Source organism: Haliotis rufescens, unplaced genomic scaffold, assembly GCF_023055435.1.
Source record: "Haliotis rufescens isolate VD_foot unplaced genomic scaffold, xgHalRufe1.0.p SCAF_32, whole genome shotgun sequence".
Classification (NCBI taxonomy): domain Eukaryota; kingdom Metazoa; phylum Mollusca; class Gastropoda; order Lepetellida; family Haliotidae; genus Haliotis; species Haliotis rufescens.
The window spans coordinates 933,608-954,425 of record NW_025964024.1 but is presented as its reverse complement, the minus strand read 5'-3'; the positions used below and the strand labels follow the sequence as shown (position 1 = coordinate 954,425).

Genomic DNA, 20,818 nt, shown 5'->3' with positions numbered 1-20,818 from the left:
GGTGTTATTTTATCGGATGCTTCTTTATTAACAAAGTCGCTCCCCTATCGGACGTTCTTTTCAAGTTCTCCCACACACACAACATTTGTGGTTACCTATTTCCGCATTCCTTCACTATGAGGGCCACGGAAGAAGGAAACCACGGCAGATAATTTCAGGGATTTCCGCAGCCCAGTGTAAGCAAATCTGACCGCGAAGTCTTAGCTCAGCATTTTGCTGTCTCAATACGGAAGTAGTCGGATGCAACATGAAAGTTTGCTCACTGGTCCGTTGAACTAAGTGCGCTCACAAGCCAGAACTCATAGACATAAACGCTTCAGGTTGTGCCAGAAATAGATTAAAGAGATGTTCTAATTTGAAGCCAGCTTTTTCTCGCTTGAGCATTTTACACAAAAGAATGTACTGTTTTGTGCCGTTCAGAGGACATAGTATGTGTTGAGGCTTACCAAACTTGGAGATGCTTTAGGGAAGTCGAGTCTCAGAGTTAGAAGGAATGGTGAATCACAACGCAGCCAATCAAATCATTTGAACGCGTCACGTGGTATGCAAATTACGGCACTCGTTTGACTGAGGTGTAATTTGATGCGGGAAATCGGTGGGAGATCTAAAGAAGCGACAGCATAGGATTCTGAGCTCTGTTAAAAGGTAGTCAGTCTTTTGCCTCAGCTGGATTTAAACAAACGATGGCGGGACTCCGAGCACCTAAGGCTGGCTCTGCCAGAGATACACAAATGAGAGTAAGTTCAATTTAACTTTTATAAAGTATAAAGTAACTTAAAAGCAAGCCTCACTTTCCATATGTAATATTTCACGTTTTCGATTCCGGAAATCTGCAAGATAAGCATAACTATCGGATTTCTCGGATTCGCAGCTGTTTATACAAGACATGGCAGAATGAATCAATTTTGGTCGGGAATTTAATTATTTTCAAATACAACTGTTTCTTTGTAACATGCTTTAATTTGCACAGAGGCTCATGATAGAATGAATCTGCCGTGTTAGAAAGTTGGATAACATTAAGTAGTTGCATTGGGAACTTGATTTTTCAAATTGGAGATAAAGTGTCTAGGGTTTGTTTGAGTACGTTAGAGTAAGCATACCTTGCGGCGGTTTATCTGTGATAATTAATCGCTAGAGATAAGGTTTTGATTCCGTTGAAAGTGTGGTTTTGTGGAAATGTTTTTTGTCGCTCTTTTTATCGATCGTAAAAGTGTCCGTATTACACACGGGTCTATACTGTGCTCAACAACACCTTTTGACGGATGTACCAATTTAAAACATAGCTGCGTTGCAAAATATATTACTTGTCAAAACCATTTTATTCTGGATACCGTGACCAGTGTCAAGATTTGGTAATCGCATGAACATTGCCGATTACAACGAGTTAGAGGAAGATAGCTCACGAGAGAAAACTGCTGATCATACTGCTGATCAGGTTATTTTCCATTTGATAATATGTTTACGTGGACATTTTCGCAATGTTGGAATGCCTTTGAAGTTGAATGACGTCACGAGTCACGTGTCGCCACTGGTTACGAGTATATTTGGGCATGAACACATAGCCGTTGTGACACTGATTTACCGAGTGACGTCAATAAATGGTTTTTTTTGCTGATCGACAAACCAAATGTATATATGGCAATGGTAAGCGCTCCACAACTGCGGTGTCGTAGTGGCCGTACTTAAACCCAATAAGTAATACAAAATATAATATCATATTTCCATTATTTCATTTCTAGCTTTGTAAGGTGAACCTCCACTACCTTCATAACTAAAATTACACATAACAAAATATGACGTACGTTGACGAGAGAGGGGGGGGGGGGGGGGAGAGTGAGAGTGAGAGAGCGTGAGAGAGAGAAAGAGAGAGCGAGAGGGAGAGAGAAAGAGAGGGGGGAAAGCGGGAGAAAGAGGGCGAGGGAGAGAGAGAGAGAGCGAGGGAGAGAGAGAGAGGGAGCGAGAAAGAGAGAGTGAGGGAAGAGAAAGAGAGAGGAGAGAGAACGGGAGAGAGAGGGAGAGAGAAGAGGAAACAATTGTACATGGTGTGACAGTAAAACAGACTGAGAGGTAGAGGAGAGACTAAGGGAGACAGGCATACATACGTACTGACAGACAAATGCAGAAACAGTTAGATCTCCGATAGTGTAAAGTATCATTGGACAATATGAATTAAGGAAATGCATACACGCTTGGCAGCAGATTCGCGTTCACTTTGGTATCCCCAGCTGTATTTGAAATCAAGCGACCAACCGCAAATCACCTGACTCAATAACTGCCACGTTTACACGGCAAGGGCCGCTGCATCTGCACAGACCATGGACGCAGTGGATGCTTGGCCATCCAAAAATGCCGAACATGACTTTCTGTGTTGGGGCGATGTGCGAAACTAATCACTTGGAACTCTGCATTCAAATGCATTTAATGGACTCGAAACGTTGGGGTTTAGTAATTATTTGGTTTGAAAGAAGATACTGGTTTTACACGAATGTTAAGGAGAAGGGTTAGAATTCCATATCCATGAAATGATACAGCAGGCGACGAACAGGGAATTTGGGTAATACAGCTCATCCTTATTATATTTGGTTTAGACCTGTGTTTGTATACCAAAATAATAATGCACAACATAAGAACTACTGCAATCATACGGTTGGAGCACATTACCTGGTATTCTTCCTCGCTCGAGTAGATGACTGTAGAATTAAAACTAGTATAAAACGTCAAAGTCTGAAATTAACCAGTCTCGATTATCAGACGAAACACAAACCTTTGGTCGTAAAAGGCAAAAGCTTATTACAATCAGTGATAGCACTGGATTTCTTTCGTTTTAGCTTAATTATGAACGCCGTAAAAGATGTATCGCTCAAAGCGAATGTCCTATCAATATGTCTTTGTAACAAAAGACATCTTGCTTACTTTTAATTCTTAGTTTACTCAACTATATACACATAACTAAAACATAGAAACAACAACAAAAATCAAATATAAATCCAATATAACCACGAATACGTATAATCGCCTCTGTTCTTTGTCTACTTTGGTGTGTGCATTTACCATCAACGTTAACAGTAATGTCTCATTCATACAGTGTGTGTCAGACAGTATCCTCATTCACGACAGCGCGGAGACAAATACAGCCAGTCTTTGCCTCGTCTTACGTCTTATCAGCACGACGCAGCCATGTTGTTCTAGCCAATTACGCTGCACGTACGTTAAGACACGTCTCACGTATGCCACCCCATCGGTTATGTTATGCACGACATGGATGAAAGGCATTTCTTGTATGCTTGCCACCGAGTGTTGTCACATAAAGAAATGTATATTAAGCTGTTTCAGAAGAGGTTGTTAATGGTGTTTATTGTGAGGTCGATCATATCACGGCTCCTCTGTTGGCGTGATGAACAGTTCTTTCTGCTGTTGCTGATACAGTGCCTGTATGTTTTGCTGTAATTATATGAGTAGTGAAGATGTTATGAAATGTTTTCGATACACTGTTGTCGTTTTGATTGTTCTTATCGAATTGGTTTATTTGCATATGCGGGTGCAAATTATATGCCGATGCAGTATTAATAGAACATTTTTAAAGATAACTCTCCGGTAGATATGAATCTGATTCATTCCCACCTAATGCAGCAGCTGAAAAAAATTGATATACTGTTACTCCATGAATGAAAAACATATAACTAACAGTGCACAAGATTGCTGATAAAACTCTGCTTTCAACAATATAAATGTTCCGATTTGCGCATTATATATTTACATAGGAAATTAATATCCAAATCACGCTACTACATTATGGTGATGTATATGTATATACATAAATAATATCGTTTTATAATATGTTATGTGATGTAAATATGTGACGTATATTTTCCCTTCAGTCCCGTGAAAAAATTAAGACGTGTCCGCGTGTAAAAGATGTCCCTTTATGCACACCCGTGTTCTGACCAGGATATGAGATGAGGTGTGAAACACGTTTAGTATATTTGGCGAGTCCCGTTAAAACTTTCTCCATATAGAGATGTTCAAGGCAGTAACATGATACACGTAGGATTGCCAGGGTGCGCTGGGTGATCGTGATAACCCGCACGAGAGAGAGAGATATATGATACGTATATATCTATGCGCCTCCAACAAACCTCAAACGCCCACCAACGGCGCTCTGTGGTTGTAAAAATTAATAAAAATGGTAGTCATGGTGACTGCAAGTCTCAAAGCCGTTTACAAGATTCCCTCAACCTCCTTTATGGCAATCAAGATGCGCACGTACGTCTGCAGATGTTTTGTAATCAAAATACGTTAGGTCTTTAATTAAAACCGTTCATAGTTAATAAAGAAACATATTCAAAGTAAACTAAATGACATCATTGCTCATTTTGTAACCATCGGTAATTGCATAAAACATGACAAACACATAGGAGCTTCTGAAAATGGTTTTAATAAGAAACACCGCCGATCCGTACAGGTCCACACAACACGTAAACATATGTGTTAAACTGCAGCCATTGTAGTTTGCTACGTCTGCATCCTCAAAAGGAGCTTTGCTGAGGCAAGGTGAATTGAAATGGCATATCAGCATCTCACGTAACCTTGGAAGAGGCCCAAGTAAGAAAAAACTGGTTAAGTTTCGCAACCTCCTCGAGTATTTTAAGTGTAGCGACTGCATTCCGTTAACTGGGAGCACCAGGTAACTCTCTGGAACCTGATCCGGTTTGTGGGAGAACAAAACCTAGAACATGTTTAAAATTCTTACGATCTCGTTTGGCAAAGGGCCATGTTGTTAAAGTTCCATTTCAAGGTGAACTGGTTTTGATCTTAGTCGAAACTGTTGACAGGGAGATAGGATCTCGTGAGGATGAACAGATGATTGTTTCAACCGGCAGCTGCCAACACAAGTTTTGACTTAAGCACATTTTTTCGGAAAAGAGTTGCTTTATACCCGTGAAAAACGTTTATATTCTTCTAATTGACGACGTCTCAAATAACTTAGCCTTGTCACGTACATACATTAGCATTCTAGTAAATTCCTGTAACTGTTGGCCATTGTTGCCATTTTAAACATTTTGGCCGGTAGCCGTTATACTTCCTTACTAAAATTACCCAATTTCAAATAATTCCACTATCCCAATTTCCAAAGGCATTTGCAATATCTCTTTTGTGTATTTACATGAACTTGCGACATTATAGTGTGACGTCATCATTACAGTTCTATTTGGTGTATTGACAGTAACCATATTGGATTAGGTATCAAGATTTTCAAATGTATTCCCCTGAACATGTATAAGACGCTGTAGCGTAGTTAGGTGTACACGCACAGCTATAATCCTGAGAATAAAGTCGCCATGATATAATTTGCCTTCCAGGAAATATATTTCTCCACAAAATGCATGTCAGAGACCATATATCTATGTGCATGTTTACAATATTTTTATACAATGTTTTTGATTAATGAAATTTGATATTCCGATGTACTTTGAAGGATGGCTCGCAGCAGAGCCAGCAGCTGCTGTTGGGCCGACAGGCGGCTGGGCTTATCATAGGCAGCAACTCCCGCTGTCTTTGCACATTAACAAACACGCTCCTAAAATAGACTGTAAATTCTATGTTGGAATCACTCCGCAGCCTAGACGAGGTCGCCAGCAGTGATTTATATTCCAGACTTGTTGTTAGTGCGCAGTTTCTGCGATAAAAGAATCAAGAGTTTGTTGCAAAGGAAAATACTGTCAGAAACATAACACTAAGATTCTTTAACGTGAAGCGTTATCAGGAATTTATGAACTTAGATGAGTGTAATTATATATTTTTATTATCACATTTGCCTGATTCCTAAATGTTTAGTTCCATAAGAATAGTCCTGTTTGAGATAAAATATTGAACTAAAAGAAATTGAAGAATAGCTCCTTCAACTTGTGTATTGGTCCGTCAAGCGATATATGTCGTGAAACATACAGATATGAATACTTCATAAAATGTTTCGTCGGTAACTGAGTGAATGTACGAATGCTGTCCGTGCATATGAAATTGTTAGGTTGAGGTGAAAATGGGTTTCACGTCGCTTCCAAGATTATCGTACTTGTATAGCGACGTGCATGCACGTGCGCGCGCGCGCGCGTGTGTGTGTGTGTGTGTGTGTGGCTGCTTGTGCCGATTAATAGTGCTACCTCACTGACATACCATGCCGCAGTATAACACGACTACCCCACTCAGACACAGACACGTTTAAGGTTATTACACTTATATAGAGACGTGCACGGACGTGTGTGTGTGTGGCTGTTTCTACTAATACGAACTAATGCCGAGATTGTAGTGCTAGCCCACGGAGATACCATGTCGCTGTTTAGCGTGAATACACTTAAGACACATTATATTGACTCCGAGCCGACCAGTCCTTGTTTTAGCCCCTTGCTGCCGAGCGCCAAACAGGGTAACAACAAGTACCAACTTTAACGTGTTTTGCGATGATGCGGCCGGGGATCGACACCCACGCCCTTCCGCTCAACACGCCATTTGGTCTCTGGTAACAATAAGTACCATCCTTTAACCTCTTTTGGTATGACGCGCTCGGGGATCGAACCCGGGAACTTCCGCTCTCCGGGCGGATGCTCTATCACAAGACCACGGAGGCGGTCCTATAAAAATGTTAGCTTTCCATTGTGTACATACGATGAGGTAATAATTTCTTCGCATTGAGAATATACATCGCGATATAACTTTCATAAGATGACATTGTACCAATGTACAGAAAATCGATGCAAACGTTATAATGTAAAAACTAGAACGAGTCATTGAATTCGGAATTACCGCCCTTAATTGTCACAAACATTTAACGCCATCTCGGCTGAAAAGGGTGACCGAGTTTGTAAACATTTAAATTTTGGTGAAGCCTGCACGGCTATGGTACTGTCAGTACACGGATGACAATTACGGGGAATCACGTTTTCGAACAGCGGATCCTTACAGAATAAGGTGCACAACGCTGCTTATCGAGTTCCGCCGTCTTAGACAAGATGACCAAATGTGGCGCCTATGCTATGGTTGGATGCTTCTTTGGATAGGAAACTTACTCATCTTGCATGAGAGGATGAAGGCCATCGAAGCTGTTGTATATCTTGGTGTATTTATACATGTGGTACGGGTTAAGTATGCTCAAGCCAACTTGACCTCATAATGATGGCAGTGTTTATATAAACGGGTAGATGTTTTTGTGCCAAAGTAAGATGGCGTGGATCAACAATATTTTAAAATAACATTCCAGGCATGTTTCTGATAACATTATCAAGAAAGTATTAAGATGTAACTGCCTTAAACCATCTGTTGATGTCATTATTTGTGTTAACATTGCAAAAAATACTATTCAAAACATATCGAAAAGAAACATTTGTTTTGAGCACTGATATTGGTAGACATTTGTATGATTAGAATAGGGCAATTGCCGAAGTCAGTATAATGAAGTGAGTATATGAGATCAATGTAACCGTTTTGGTTTCCAATCAGAAAGGAAAATTTGCTGACAGATTAAAAGAATATGATATAATTACAGGACCTTACATCATACAAAGTGTAGGTGTTCTCACGAACATCATGGTCACATGCAATGCAATTTATTACAAAAACATTCAATTAGGAACATATAGTAGACATATACACACAATCAGTTTTCATTTGGCAAACTGCATCCGCTTAAAAAATAGAAGTTCAACTCAATTTGATCTCTACTATTTACTGACTCAAAACTTCATCCTTCTCTAGAAAGAATTTCTCTTCAGATTCTTCCTAACTGTTCCTTTCCCGTGTTCAAAGAACGCCAGGCGCTCGGTAGATCTAGGGAGACACGAAGCTGTTTACTCAGCTAGTTGTTAATACCTGCAGATCCAGAGTTTCAAGCTCACGTTCCAAAACAAGCCGCGTTCCTTGCTTACCTTTGCCGTCAGTCCTGCCCTTCTAGAACGTGAGGGGGCGGTTGAAGGATGAGGAAACGGCGGAGTTTGTGTGAGATAGATTCTAAGCTGTTCCTGGACCACCCTAAATGTCATTTGGAAAATATATGGTTTGTGCTAGTTGTTGATATATAGTGCATGGAGAAACCTGCAGCAGCTTCATGAGGTTTATCTTTCCTCAAGGTTGTCGGGACAATCTGGCATAGATTTGTTTCCAGCCGCACTAATTGACATGCATAACCAGATTGCTGACTACCAAATAGGATTTAGGGTTGAAAAGATCCTTGCGAAGGGCCATCTTCCAAAACGTATTTCTGATGGAAAAAGATGATGGGGCAAGTTGGTATAATGTATGTAACGCGGACAGGCGATGGCGTTTCTTAGAAGTGATCTGCTGGTTTTTCCAGTAGAATAAGTCTTGTCAGTCTACAAATGTCCTACTCCTTATTGTAGTACAGCGGCTGGCCTCCATGAAGGCAACTACTGTGTTGCCGGTTCACCACATAAGTTACATAAGGATAGTAATTTACCTAAAATACCACCAATATCTAATCAAATGATATGAATAATTATGCCGCATTCGCAGAGCGTTCAAGAAAAGGTGACGCATGGCATAAAAGAGTAACTCATGCATGTCCAAATAGGCAACTGATCATTTTGTACCACGAACACTGACTAAGCAAGTCACTGACACTGCCAACTGACTGATTCAAACGGCATACATGATAGTGTAAAGTATGGAATGGAGTTTGGATTGGGATGGAATTTGGAATTAGACAGAAGGAACATACCCTATTTACAAGCAAGTCTCAAATCTAATAAGCCGACAAACAGTTTATAAACAGCTGCCAAAACTCCAAGCTCCATGCAAAAATCCTTCCAACGAAGGCATTTTGTTGTATAGTCCTTCCTGCTCATAGACCAGGCAACATTTACTTCCATATTCAACCAGTAGTGTCATAAGTAGTCTGTGTCCTGGACCCTAGAGAGTAAATTACAAAATGAGTCCAAAGCAAGTCTAGAAATATTTGGCAAGTCTAGATTGCCCCGACTCTAGGAAGTTCTAAAATTAAGGATTTTTCTGGGCTCCATTTGGATTTTTTTTTATTTTGCAGATATGTGTTTTTGAATAAGGTAACTTTATTTCCGGGACTAAACGACAGTCTATGTCATCAGCACATAATGTTCCGAATAAATTTTCCCTACCCTCATTTCAATTATAGGTAATTTCATCCACACTTTATTTTTTAATATTAAGGGAAAAGCGTCGGAGTTATATTATTTTACATTATACAGATAAACTATTGTATAGAAGATAAATTCATCATATGGGTTGATGAAAGGTCAGACGAGAAGCAACTACGTGACGCTTCCCAGGCATCAGGATCTTTTCGGTGACTTCACCGATATCCCCCTATCATGTAGCGAACTCCAATCCAAATAACGCCGTGTTTCCATGGTAACTGGATAGATACTGACCTCTTTCTGGCAATTAAAGGCAACCTTGAACTAACTCACCTTTGAAGAAGGCATCAAGACTATAAAGATAACAGCGTTACTCACACACAGCCTACCATCCTATACAAAGAAGACAGTTTACCTCCTACTGAAAACTTGAGGTAACGCTTATATTGACGACTAGTGTATATAACAGGAATTGTACTTCAGTCTGATGTTACAATTCAGCACCTTTCTGAGACCGTTAACCTAAAAGGCTAACATTCTCAAAAAGGTACTGAAATGTAGTGATTCATTCACAAATTGATACTATTTCCCTGAATACTTTTCAGTGTGCAAGTCAAATGATTCCTTCATAATGGATTTTAAAAACTGTTTTCCATGACTCATTTATTTGGATGAAACTTTGTTGAGACTGTTGTTTATGGTTGATAGCAAACACACTTGGACAACATGTTAGCAACATGTAATGAAAGATATCAAGCCGGTGGCTAAACCATATTAATTACATTTCCTTTAATGTTAAAGTGATAAGAGTGCCCAATGCCTCATAAATGTACAGTCAACTCAGTGCTTATCAAGAAAATATCACAAACTTAAAACAATTTATCAACGAAGATGCAGTAAACTTCGTTTCTCGCAGACGGCCGATACTTTTTGCATACGATGTAAGTTAGACTAACATTTAGTCTCTGAAATCTTATATAACACAATATCCTTCTTGACTCTAAAAATAAAATAAAATTCCCTATGCTGATTAGAGCTAGCTTGAGCTGGCTAGACTTGCTTTTGTATGCAATTCTAGATTATGTTTTTTCATAAAATAAATATATTCCACGGTCATGGTGCAGGACTAGATGTAAGTGAATACATGGCTTTTGGTGGAGATTTCTTATGAGTATGGAAAGGGTTTTGCCGATTACACATGTAATCATATCATCACTGAGTAAATGACGTCAGTTTATCGCGGTGTTGAAGAGTATTACACGTCTACACATCACGTGTTCCTAATTTCACATGTACACATACGTATTGCTGTGTATCTGTAATACTGTTACTTGATGTATCTGGATGTCCATGCCCCGCTGTATCGAAAGTACGTATATCTCGCAGTTACGACACGCTCGACACTTCGAGATAACGGTTGGTTGTTGGTTGGTTTGTTGTTTAACGCCGCACTCAGCAATATTCCAGCTATATGACGGCGGTCTGTAAATAATCGAGTCTGGACAAGACAATCCAGTGATTGACATCATGAGCATCGACCCACGCAATTGGGATCGATGACATGCATCAACCAAGTCAGCGAGCCTGACCACCCGATCCCGTTAGTGGCCTTTTACGACAAGCATAGTCACCATTTACGGCAAGCATGGGTTGCTGAAAACCTATTCTTCCCCGGAATCCTCACGGCTCTCGAGATAACGGGGTTCGTCAGTATATTACTGCATGTCAGCGATTTGTGGAAAGGAAGTACAAAGTTTACGTTTGTGTGTTGGTTTGTTGCTTAACGCCGCACTCAGCAATATTACAGCTATATGACGGAGGTCTGTACATAATCGAGTTTGGACCAGACAATCCAGTGATTGACATCATGAGCATCGATCTACGCCAATGGGATACGATAACATGCGTCAACCAAGTCAGAAAGCCTGACCACCCGATCCCGGTAGTCGCCTCTTACGACATGCACAGTCGCCTTTTACGGCGAGGATTGGTTGTTGAAGACTTTGTCAAGTTATGTAACATTAACTTTATTGTCAAATCCACGTGTAATAGACATATGAACACAAAGTGCATATGCTATAATTTGTTGTAGCGTCAACTCGCCTTTTACGGCAAGCATGGGTTGCTGAAGACCTATTCGACCCCGGATCTTCACGGGTCGGGTCGCAATGTGCTGTAAATATATCATGAAAATCTGTATCACTAATTTTGTCTCAGGATACCTCTCGGCTGTCGGTCTACAAATTCAAACCCTCAATGAAAGACCCCCTTCCTGTCTAATAAGTACCCGGAGAAGTTACCATTAGTGGGATTCCATGCTTGCATGCATCGGGCCTTTTGACCATCCGCAAGGGGTCAGTTCTACATCCATTCTCACTAATGAGGCTTGAAAATTCCTTGTAGACAGCAGGTATTTCCATGAACCCAGAATGTGTGGAGGTAATGGCTTGAGACTGGAAAGTGATAAACAGATTGCTGATTAGCAGCATGTCACTTAGATTAGGGCGATGTATCACGCTAGGCGTGTGATGGGTAGAGAGGGAATTCGTGTCTGGTAAAACCGTCACTATCATCCCCAGCCGGACCAACACCGGATATTTATGAATGTTCCTTTTTAAAATGTTAGCAAAGACCTTCGGGTCTATTCAATCGTGTGTACAACGATATAGCAACTATATCACCGCCTCCGCAAAACCAATACATCAAGTGAGATCTGAATATTGCAGCGGAATGTAGTGAACAGTTCAAAGCCTTTATAGCACAACAGCTGTGTAAACCTGTTCTATTACAAACAGTGATGGTAATCTAATCATCGTCCATCTTCACGTGCTAACCACAACATGTGCCACTGTAAATTACTCCAAAGTTTCTTTGGGTTTTAGCGTTATTCAGTTATGTCATATCACCAGGCACCAAGATGGACTTCAATCATTTTACCCTTGGGAGGAATCGGGCATTGGCTTTAGGCTACCTCACGGTCCATGGCTACCGTGATACATGCTGCTACCTAGAATTACAAGGTGGAATTCGTCCAGGGTCAGCCACTACTGCTTAGTGGTAAGCTCCCGTTGCAGCAAGGTCTGCCACTCCACCACATTAGTCTGCCGATAGTCCGCCGCCTTGACTGTTGAATTTATTTATATAGAGAGATGTTTTTATTTACTAATTGCAAGGGAAGTCCAGATCAAAATAAACCAAGACTAATTTCCTTGATTCTACATATGTAAACAGCAGAAGAAGAAGAAAAAAATACAATTATTTTTATGAAATGTTTTCATAGAAGAATTGTTAATCTAGTCGGTTGACGTTCTGATATCAAATGTTGGAGGTGTTTGTGTCGATGAATGGATTTGAGCGCTTTAAGCGATTTATGTTGCTTTGAGAAGTGTCTGTCCCAGACCATAGAGAATAAATTAAAAAGTGAATCCAATTCAAGTAAAAAAATATTTTGCAAGTCTTGATTGCCCGAAATTAAGTATTCTTCTGGGCTATTGTTTTTTTTTATTTTGTTGACATATAATTGTAAATGAGATCATTATTCCTGAGACTAAATGTTAGTTTCTCTTCGAGAACTGGCAAACAACTGAGAAAGCAGCTTCCACAGGATGGTGCCTCAGTCCATGGCTTCTCTACCTTTGTCTTTCATTTGACAAATATATTCTTTCAGTATCGTTTGCATCGCGACGCTGCTCGTACTCAACATTAACTGTCAGAAGTAGCCACTGCTAAGCTTTAAACAGAACCGGTACCATGTTAATTCTAACAACCTCAACGTAACTCTATTGTCTCGATAGTGTATATGGGTTAGGATAATGTAACACTGATGTTGCATGGAGGAATCGTACATCGGACTCTACTCTAAGCAGAGATTTCTTATGATTATGGAAAGGGTGCTGTCGCTTTTATTTACCTGTAGTAACTGTAGTACCTGTCCCTGTCTTATCCCGAACATCGCCATAATGTCGAACTACGGATGTTTCGACATATCGTAGACAATCACATGATAGGTGTTGTTTTGTAGAACGTAGACATGCAATACTTGATAAGAACATGGCCATTGTCGCGATGAAGAAAATAATGTTTTCGGGAATGATGTTGATATTTGCGCAACATTCAAGCATGTGCATAAATGGGATCAAACATATAGAAGTAAGTCTTTTCCATACGCATTACCAAAGAAACCTTTTCGACTTGAGTCGATATGGTTAAAATGGTCGTATACATAATACATAGGCACTGTAAATGTAGGTAATGTTATCACCACAGGGGAATAACCATAAATATGTAATAATAAGCAGACCTGGTACGCGGTTGATGAATCACTCTGTTTCAGATGAACACTTCATGCATTGGCCACGAAAGCCTTTCTCTATCGTAGCAGATCTCTGCTCGCATATCCATTGAAAACCAGTTTCAAGATCCTTACTTCCATATTAATTAGATCTTACACCGCACTATGACATCCGGCATCATGCTATTGCTACTGCGTAAATGAATCAAGATGTATCATTGGGTTAGTGCCTGGATCTGAAATGTTTAGAAATGTCTTCTCTTTCGTATCTTCGTTATTTGTGTTTGATCCGTACCATTCTTATTTATTTTGTAACTTGTTCTTCAGCGCAACTACCTATAACCGACATCTCTCGGCTTTATAATATTATTCTGAACTCTGCATTTGTGTACATTCTTAAAATGCTAAGAGCTAAATTCTAACGAAAGGAAACACCATCGTCGCTGGCAGCAACACAGCTCTAATAAGCCAAATGCAAAAATAAACACTTTCCATTCTGATTATTTCGCCCCGGCGGTTTGCTAATGCTCTGACACCATAGACGTCTTTTCGTCAATTTCGTCTTCATCCCAACCACTTTAGAACATATTTTATCCATCATCCCCTTGACGGCACTTGACTAGACTCTAACTAGCGACACTCGTGCTTTATATGGGAAGGAATGTTTGATCGCATTGAGGATTCTTTGCCTTACCAACAGACCAAAGCGTTCTTTCTTTAAGGTGTCAGTAGGAAAGGGATAATTGCAACGATGGTTCCGACTCGCCAATTTTCCTGCAGTACCTCGTTCACGATAAATCTAAGGTTTATTGTACCACGTGATAGGGTAATGACTTCACTCTGGTGTAGAGCGCTACCTATCGTCAAAGGAAAGCGGCTTCACCACGGGAGGCGCTGATAGCAAAGAAGGATATTATCAGTAGTTTTGCAATTTCAGATAAGAAAACTGAAATTATAACTGCTTATTGATAATAATTATCGAAAACAGATGTATCGTCACAATTCATCAGGAAAATAGATTGTTTAATAGATAAGCCGCATGGTCAAGATGATAATAACTGATGATAACAGTTTTTATTTGTTGGGCGTAGTATGGCGTAAAGAGAGTAATCAGATGTTATGAAAGTGTATCAGATCATAATCCTGTTTCATAATCCTGGTTTCATCGCTATTTGATAGTACTTCATAAACATATATTTTTCGGATATAGTCGGAATCTAACAATGGACTCTGAGGTTTCTTATGAATAGGGAAATGGTCTTGTCGCCACGGCATAAAATGTGGAGGGGGTGTAGTCATCATAGTCCATATTCCGTTTCCGGAGCATAACTTGAAAAACCCTGAAAGTTTTTTCATCTAAACTAAGTACATTTTATAATCAGGGGCTGAAGTAGTGCCTTTTGCTTTTAAGGAATTTAAAAAGAATTATGTTTTTCACTTTCCATGGCAAAACGTTGGACTTTGACTCTGTTCATGGTGTTGTGTTTGCCCGGACAGTATTTCTAAAATAATAAGGTATACTTTCATGAAACTTTGCACACAAACAGCAGGTTGTCATCTGGTGTCTTTTGCTACTTACGGACTTGGACTTAGACTTCATAGGGATATGTTTTTTAGAGCATGTTTTCAAAATCACCGGTTTTCACCGGTTTACGCACACACAATGACCACACTGTAAACCGGTGCTTTCAATTCTTGACATCATTTCAACTATTCGTTCACCTCTGTCTCTTTATGGTTTCATAATGACCCGTGAAGATCTGGGATAGAATAGGTCTTCAGCAACCCATGCTTGCCGTAAAAGGCGACTATGCTTGTCGTAAGAGGCGACTAACGGGATCGGGTGGTCAGGCTCCCTGACCCGATTGATGCATGTCATCGATCTCAATTGCGAGGATTGATGCTCATGATATCAATCACTGGATTGTCTGGTCCAGACTCAATTATGTACAGACCGCCGTCATATAGCTGGAATATTGCTGAATGCGGCGTTAAACAACCAACCAACCAACCAAATCATAATTTTGTATCACTTTATATTGATTATTCATATCTAAATCGAAAACAAAGTTCCCAATCCCAATCCAATGGTATAGTTTTGATACTTTTGTATGCGGACAGAAAGATTAGATAGGAATACTCTCATAAAGATAGATCACGATTGTAGGACTTGCTGTAACAATTAAATGATTAGTGCTAAAGAATGTGTGTGTGTGTGTGGGGGGGGGGGGGGGGGGGGGTTGGGGGGAGGGCGGTGTTTTGTCATCTATTGTATATATATGTACAGACTATTCCTGATATTGCTTGTCCTTGACTTGGTTCCTTGCGCCGCTTTGAAGACTGTTTCAAGTACCACTACCTTTAAGCTTACAGTGTTAAGAAAGATTGACGCAGGTTATATATGTTTATCATAAAAGCCACGCCCTCTGGTGCTGGCAAACAAGGATTCATAATCAGGTCCTCCTTGGGTTCAGCTCATGCTCATATCCTTCAGCGGGCACGACTAAGGGACGCAACTCTGCACAGCTAATAGTGTCGCCTCACTCTTAAACCGCCTCCTCTGAGTTGATGACAGACATGAACTATTTTGTGAGCGCGTTGCAGAGTGATATGATTTTAACATCTATATCAAATAGAATATTGACTCAATCATATTCAATCAACATTTGCTGTTAATATTTTTTCATCATAAAAAACGTATGTTTGAAGAACACAAGGCCAACAAATTACAATCTGTGTATAGCCAATGCTCATTTGTGAGGGAGTTTGATTTAACGCCTCTTTAACAGTCTTCCTGTTACTTGATTCGTGAGGAAAGCCCGATACAGGTCTTAGACGGTTACCACTTAGACGGTGAAACCCACCAGCATGAGTATGGCGCTGACAAACCTAGAAACATAATCAGGGCGAACAGTGATTCGAACCCACGATCATAGGTTCCTGGCGTGCCCAAGGGACGCAACTCAGCTCAGCGAATTGCGGTGCCTTCAACGATTGGGCCACCTGTGCCCCCAATGCTTATAAGGCATACATACATGAAAGATAAATATTATGACAGTATTCTGAATGCATGGTAAAGGTCACTCTGTAAAGAAACAACATATAAGACTCTGGAAACGATTTCGATAGTGAAACGTTTCTCCAAACGTGATTGCCATAATCACCACAGTGTAATGTATATGTGCTTCAGACATGGTAAGGGGGATTCTCATATGGGTTATCGTCTTCTTACTCCCGGAAATTCCGACGTGTAGAAAGTTTCTTATCGGGCAGGTTTGTCGATGACCTGAAGGTTACAAATGTTTATCACATTTATCACAAGTGATCCTCGTGCAACCTCTGAGACTACTCACAGAAATGAAGCAAGGACAAACAAACACAGAGGCAACCAATACGATACAACGAATAAGAAAACCCCAACAGAAACATGAAAGAGATCATATATCAGTTTGGTTTCCCGCACGCAGCTGTGATTTTATCTCCACAACCGTTTACGGGGGCACGGGTGGCCCAGTCGTCTAAGGCGCCGCAATTCGCTGTGCAGAGTTGCGTCGCTTGGGCACGCCAGGAACCTATGATGTTGGGTTCGAATCCCGGTTTGTCAGCACCATACCCGTGCTCGTGGGTTCCACCGAAGTGGTAAACGTCTGATACCGGCATCACTTCGGGCTTTCCTCCCACATTAAGCTGACACGTCGCGATATAACTGGAACTCTGTTAAAAGTGGCGTTGTACCCAATTCATTCATTCACTCACTCACTCACTCACTCACTCACTCACTCACTCACTCACTCACAACCGTATACAACAAACGCCCCCTTCACCGCGACCAGGGAGCGTTACAGACCCAGTCGTTTGGTTGTTGTATTTTGACTGAACGTCAAAAACAACCATCATCGTTGCAGTGGTAGGGACACTTCTGCCCTTTTTTTAACATTCCAACAACAGAGGCCATCGCCGGGGTTTCAGAGATATATATATTTATAGTCGTTCATTCTACACATTTGAATACATACAGATCATTAAATTTTGTTTTTCTGTTTTAGATTGACTCCTCATTCGACCCAGTTGAAGCCAGAAAATGTTTGGAATGGATCAGAGAAATGACAGGCGAAAGTTTCAACACAGATGTCGGCCCCGAGAAATACAAAGTGGTAGAGAACTTCTGGAAAGTTCTTCGCGATGGGATCTTACTCTGCAAGTATGTAATTACATGATGTATAAATATGTGTTTACACGATAGTATATTATAATAATAAAAGCGACAAAACCATTTCCATTTATAAAAGAGTCCAAAAGTCCATGGTACTACTCCGACTATATCATGAGCATGTGTTAATGAATCATCTCACTGATCGCTGAAGAACTCCAACGGTACCACAAAGTCAAAGTCAATCACACGTTATGTATATGACCGACATAGATTATCAACATATTTTAAAACCGCAGAAATCAGAGGTACAAAATGAAAAAGCCCGAGCATAAACCAAATTACGGGATATTCTGGACAAGGTTATCTGTAATTAACAATCTTAACTCTCAATGACAAAATCAGGTACATGTATGTAAGATTAACTCTGCATTAGGGAAGTGAGTTAATAGCGATTCTGCATTAGGTATTATAAAAAGGTATTAATACAAATTTGTACCGATTACCCGTAATGTCAATATTTCTATTCTTGTGGTCAATTCCTCTTGGCAAGTAGGTGCATCTTAAATGTAATCCCTTTTCGGGCCGACCCGTGAAGATTCCGGGGTAGAATTATGTCTTCAGCAACCCATACTTGCCATAAAAGGCGACTATGCTTGTCGTAGAAGGAGACTAACGGGATCGGTTGGTCAGGCTCGCTGACTTGGTTGATGCATGTCATCGATCCCAATTGCGTGGATCGATGCTCATGATATCAATGACTGGATTGTCTGGTCCAGACGTAATTATTTACAGACCGCCGTCATATAGCTGGAATATTGCTGAGTTCGGCGTTAAACAACCAACCAACCAACCTTTTCGGGCCAGGGGGGCATACTTATCCACGCTCAATCTTGAATATGACAACATTGGTTGAATGAACATATTTCGTTATTCCAAGTGATATAAATTTAAAGCGGTCGACATGTATGTGAGTTATAAATATTAACTCAATCATTAACCAATTTCTTGATTTCTTCCAGGGTATTGAATGTAGCCGTGCCTGATCATCTTAAGTGCAACTTCAACTCACCAACGTTCAGACCTACAGGGAATCCACAGTTTCAATCTGCAAGAGAAAGGGAAAGAATTGAACTTTTTAATAGAAAACTGGAGGAATTCGGAGTCTCCCCAGACAACTGTTTCTTAGTGGACTGCCTTTACGAGAGAACCAACCTGTGGCAGGTGGCTGCAAGTATCAGGGCATTAGGAACAGAGGTAGACAATTTATTTTGTCGTGTGTGGTACAGGGAGTTAGGTTTAGGACGTATTGTCCTCGATTACTTTTTCCTTTTAATAAAAAAACCCATTAAACAAATTTCAATGTACCATTATCATGTACCACAAGCCTTTCAGTACCAGGAACGAAAATTCCGATTTCGAAAATTCGAAAATGGAACCGTTCGTAAAACGGCAAAACAATAATGTACATCGTTGCATGGATACAAGTAATTTCATAAGAAATATGTCTTTCCCCTTAAAAGTAATAAAGGTCTATTTTATTCATTTATATAATTATGTGTGTGTTTGTGTTGTGCTAGTCCAGACTAATGCAGAGTTTATAGCGCTAAACCAGTAAGATACCATGCCACAGTTTAACATGGATATCCCACTCAGACACAGTATACTGACAACAAGTACCATCTTTTAGCACGAACGCTCGACCTTCCGCCCGTCTGCCCACGTTCTACCCACTAGACCACGGAGGCGGTCCAAAATTCATGATTTCATCGGAACATTTTACGCATAAAGTCTCTGATGGGCATTGTGAAATTTGAAGAAAACGAAGAAGTGAAACTGTTTTATGGATAACAATTTCTTGATTAACGTTTTGATCTACATCAGGAGAAGATTTCTTCATTATTTCTTGTTCCTTCATCAGGAGCTGAATTTAGGATTCTTCATTTCCTACATAATCTGTGTGCTTCATGAAATTATTTTGCTGTTTCAGTTCGAGTCCCGTCCATCGTTCACCGGCATGCGCTGGTGGCCCCGCAAGGCTGAGGCGAATCCCAGAGTTTTCTCACAAGACGTTCTCAACGCTGGAAATACCATCATCAATCTTCAGTACGGCTCCAACAAGGGTGCCTCCGCCGCAGGCCTGAACTTTGGAAAGAAGAGGATGATCATGAAGGAATGACGACACGGACATCTCATTTGGCGTAGATTTCAGTTATTTCGATTTAGGTGTTTTTCTTTTTACAAAGTGATCTGTTCGTTTAAATGTTGCTCCGGAGTCTGTGGACAGCTTGCAAGCATAATGATAAGGTCATGATGAATATATTGAAATACGTGGCCATGAAAAATCGTTTTCTATGGGGGCTAAACCTTTTGACAAACCTTTTCATCAATTTACTGATTGTCGGTAGTGTCCAAAAAAATTATCAAGTTTACATTGTTTCGTAGGATCGTAAACTCGTACAATAATGACGTCAATTATGACGTCATCGAGGAATAAAGTTTCCTTTTGCCTCGGAGACTGAGCAACTCAGTATGAGGAACTGGTTTCGGTTATTATGGAGCATAGGCCTTTGATGTCTATGCGCAGAGAGTAGGCCTTAATGCCTGACGTGTGACATGGATTTGGTGTTCTAATGAGCACGGCAGCAGAGGACAAAATCTACATGAAGCGCAAACCGTCACTGCCGACATACAAGACCTTCATTTTATACGATTATGATAATAAACATTACCTGGTGTAGATTTTCCTTTTTAATAAGTTCGTTTCCTTATTCCGTCCATCTCACTGCCCCACTTTGCACAGAAACCTTGATTGTTGGCCGAAAACGAGGCTACTTTCGGAATTCCTTGACAACACTGCCAGTCCTATAGTTATAGAAGTGACGTCATCAGCACTTTTTGAAACGTCATGAACAACTCTACCTGCAATCCCAGTTACTGCCTTTGTGTTGCTCACAAGCGGCCTCTTGTACACTTGTCAATATTATTTTGTAATAAATGAAAGTTTATTTATACTTCATGAAAAACATATCTGCTTTATTCTTTTTCACGTGCTCACAGCTTTCGCAGCAAAGAGCTACATTATACAATGTTAGAACAAACAATAGAAACATCCTTGAAATTCCGTAATAAAACGTAGCAAAAATTACAGCATCTATATAATTTATAAAACACAGCATCTCTCAACATCATTAAGACAAGATGCAAATATCAAGATCATTTCTTCATCTACAAACGTTGCTTTGTCCACCCTGGAGG

The 20,818-nt window shown here is 40.2% G+C and overlaps 1 protein-coding gene across 1 annotated transcript; it reads left to right on the top strand.

The window, feature by feature from the left end:
* The first annotated feature begins 578 nt into the window (after positions 1-578).
* On the top strand, positions 579-20,588 carry LOC124149134 (myophilin-like). Its single transcript, XM_046520509.2, has 4 exons — positions 579-737; positions 17,457-17,611; positions 18,583-18,817; positions 19,551-20,588. The coding sequence occupies exons 1-4, from the start codon at positions 684-686 to the stop codon at positions 19,737-19,739; spliced, it is 633 nt and encodes a 210-aa protein (XP_046376465.1). The 5' UTR covers positions 579-683; the 3' UTR covers positions 19,740-20,588.
* Positions 20,589-20,818: the final 230 nt, after the last annotated feature.

Bases quoted from the DNA above. Each gene is read 5' to 3' on its own strand.
- LOC124149134 (XM_046520509.2), top strand. From the start codon at position 684: ATGGCGGGACTCCGAGCACCTAAGGCTGGCTCTGCCAGAGATACACAA. The intron at 17,612-18,582 runs GTATGTAATTAC...GATTTCTTCCAG, and splicing joins GATGGGATCTTACTCTGCAA to GGTATTGAATGTAGCCGTGC. The intron at 18,818-19,550 runs GTAGACAATTTA...TTGCTGTTTCAG, and splicing joins TCAGGGCATTAGGAACAGAG to TTCGAGTCCCGTCCATCGTT.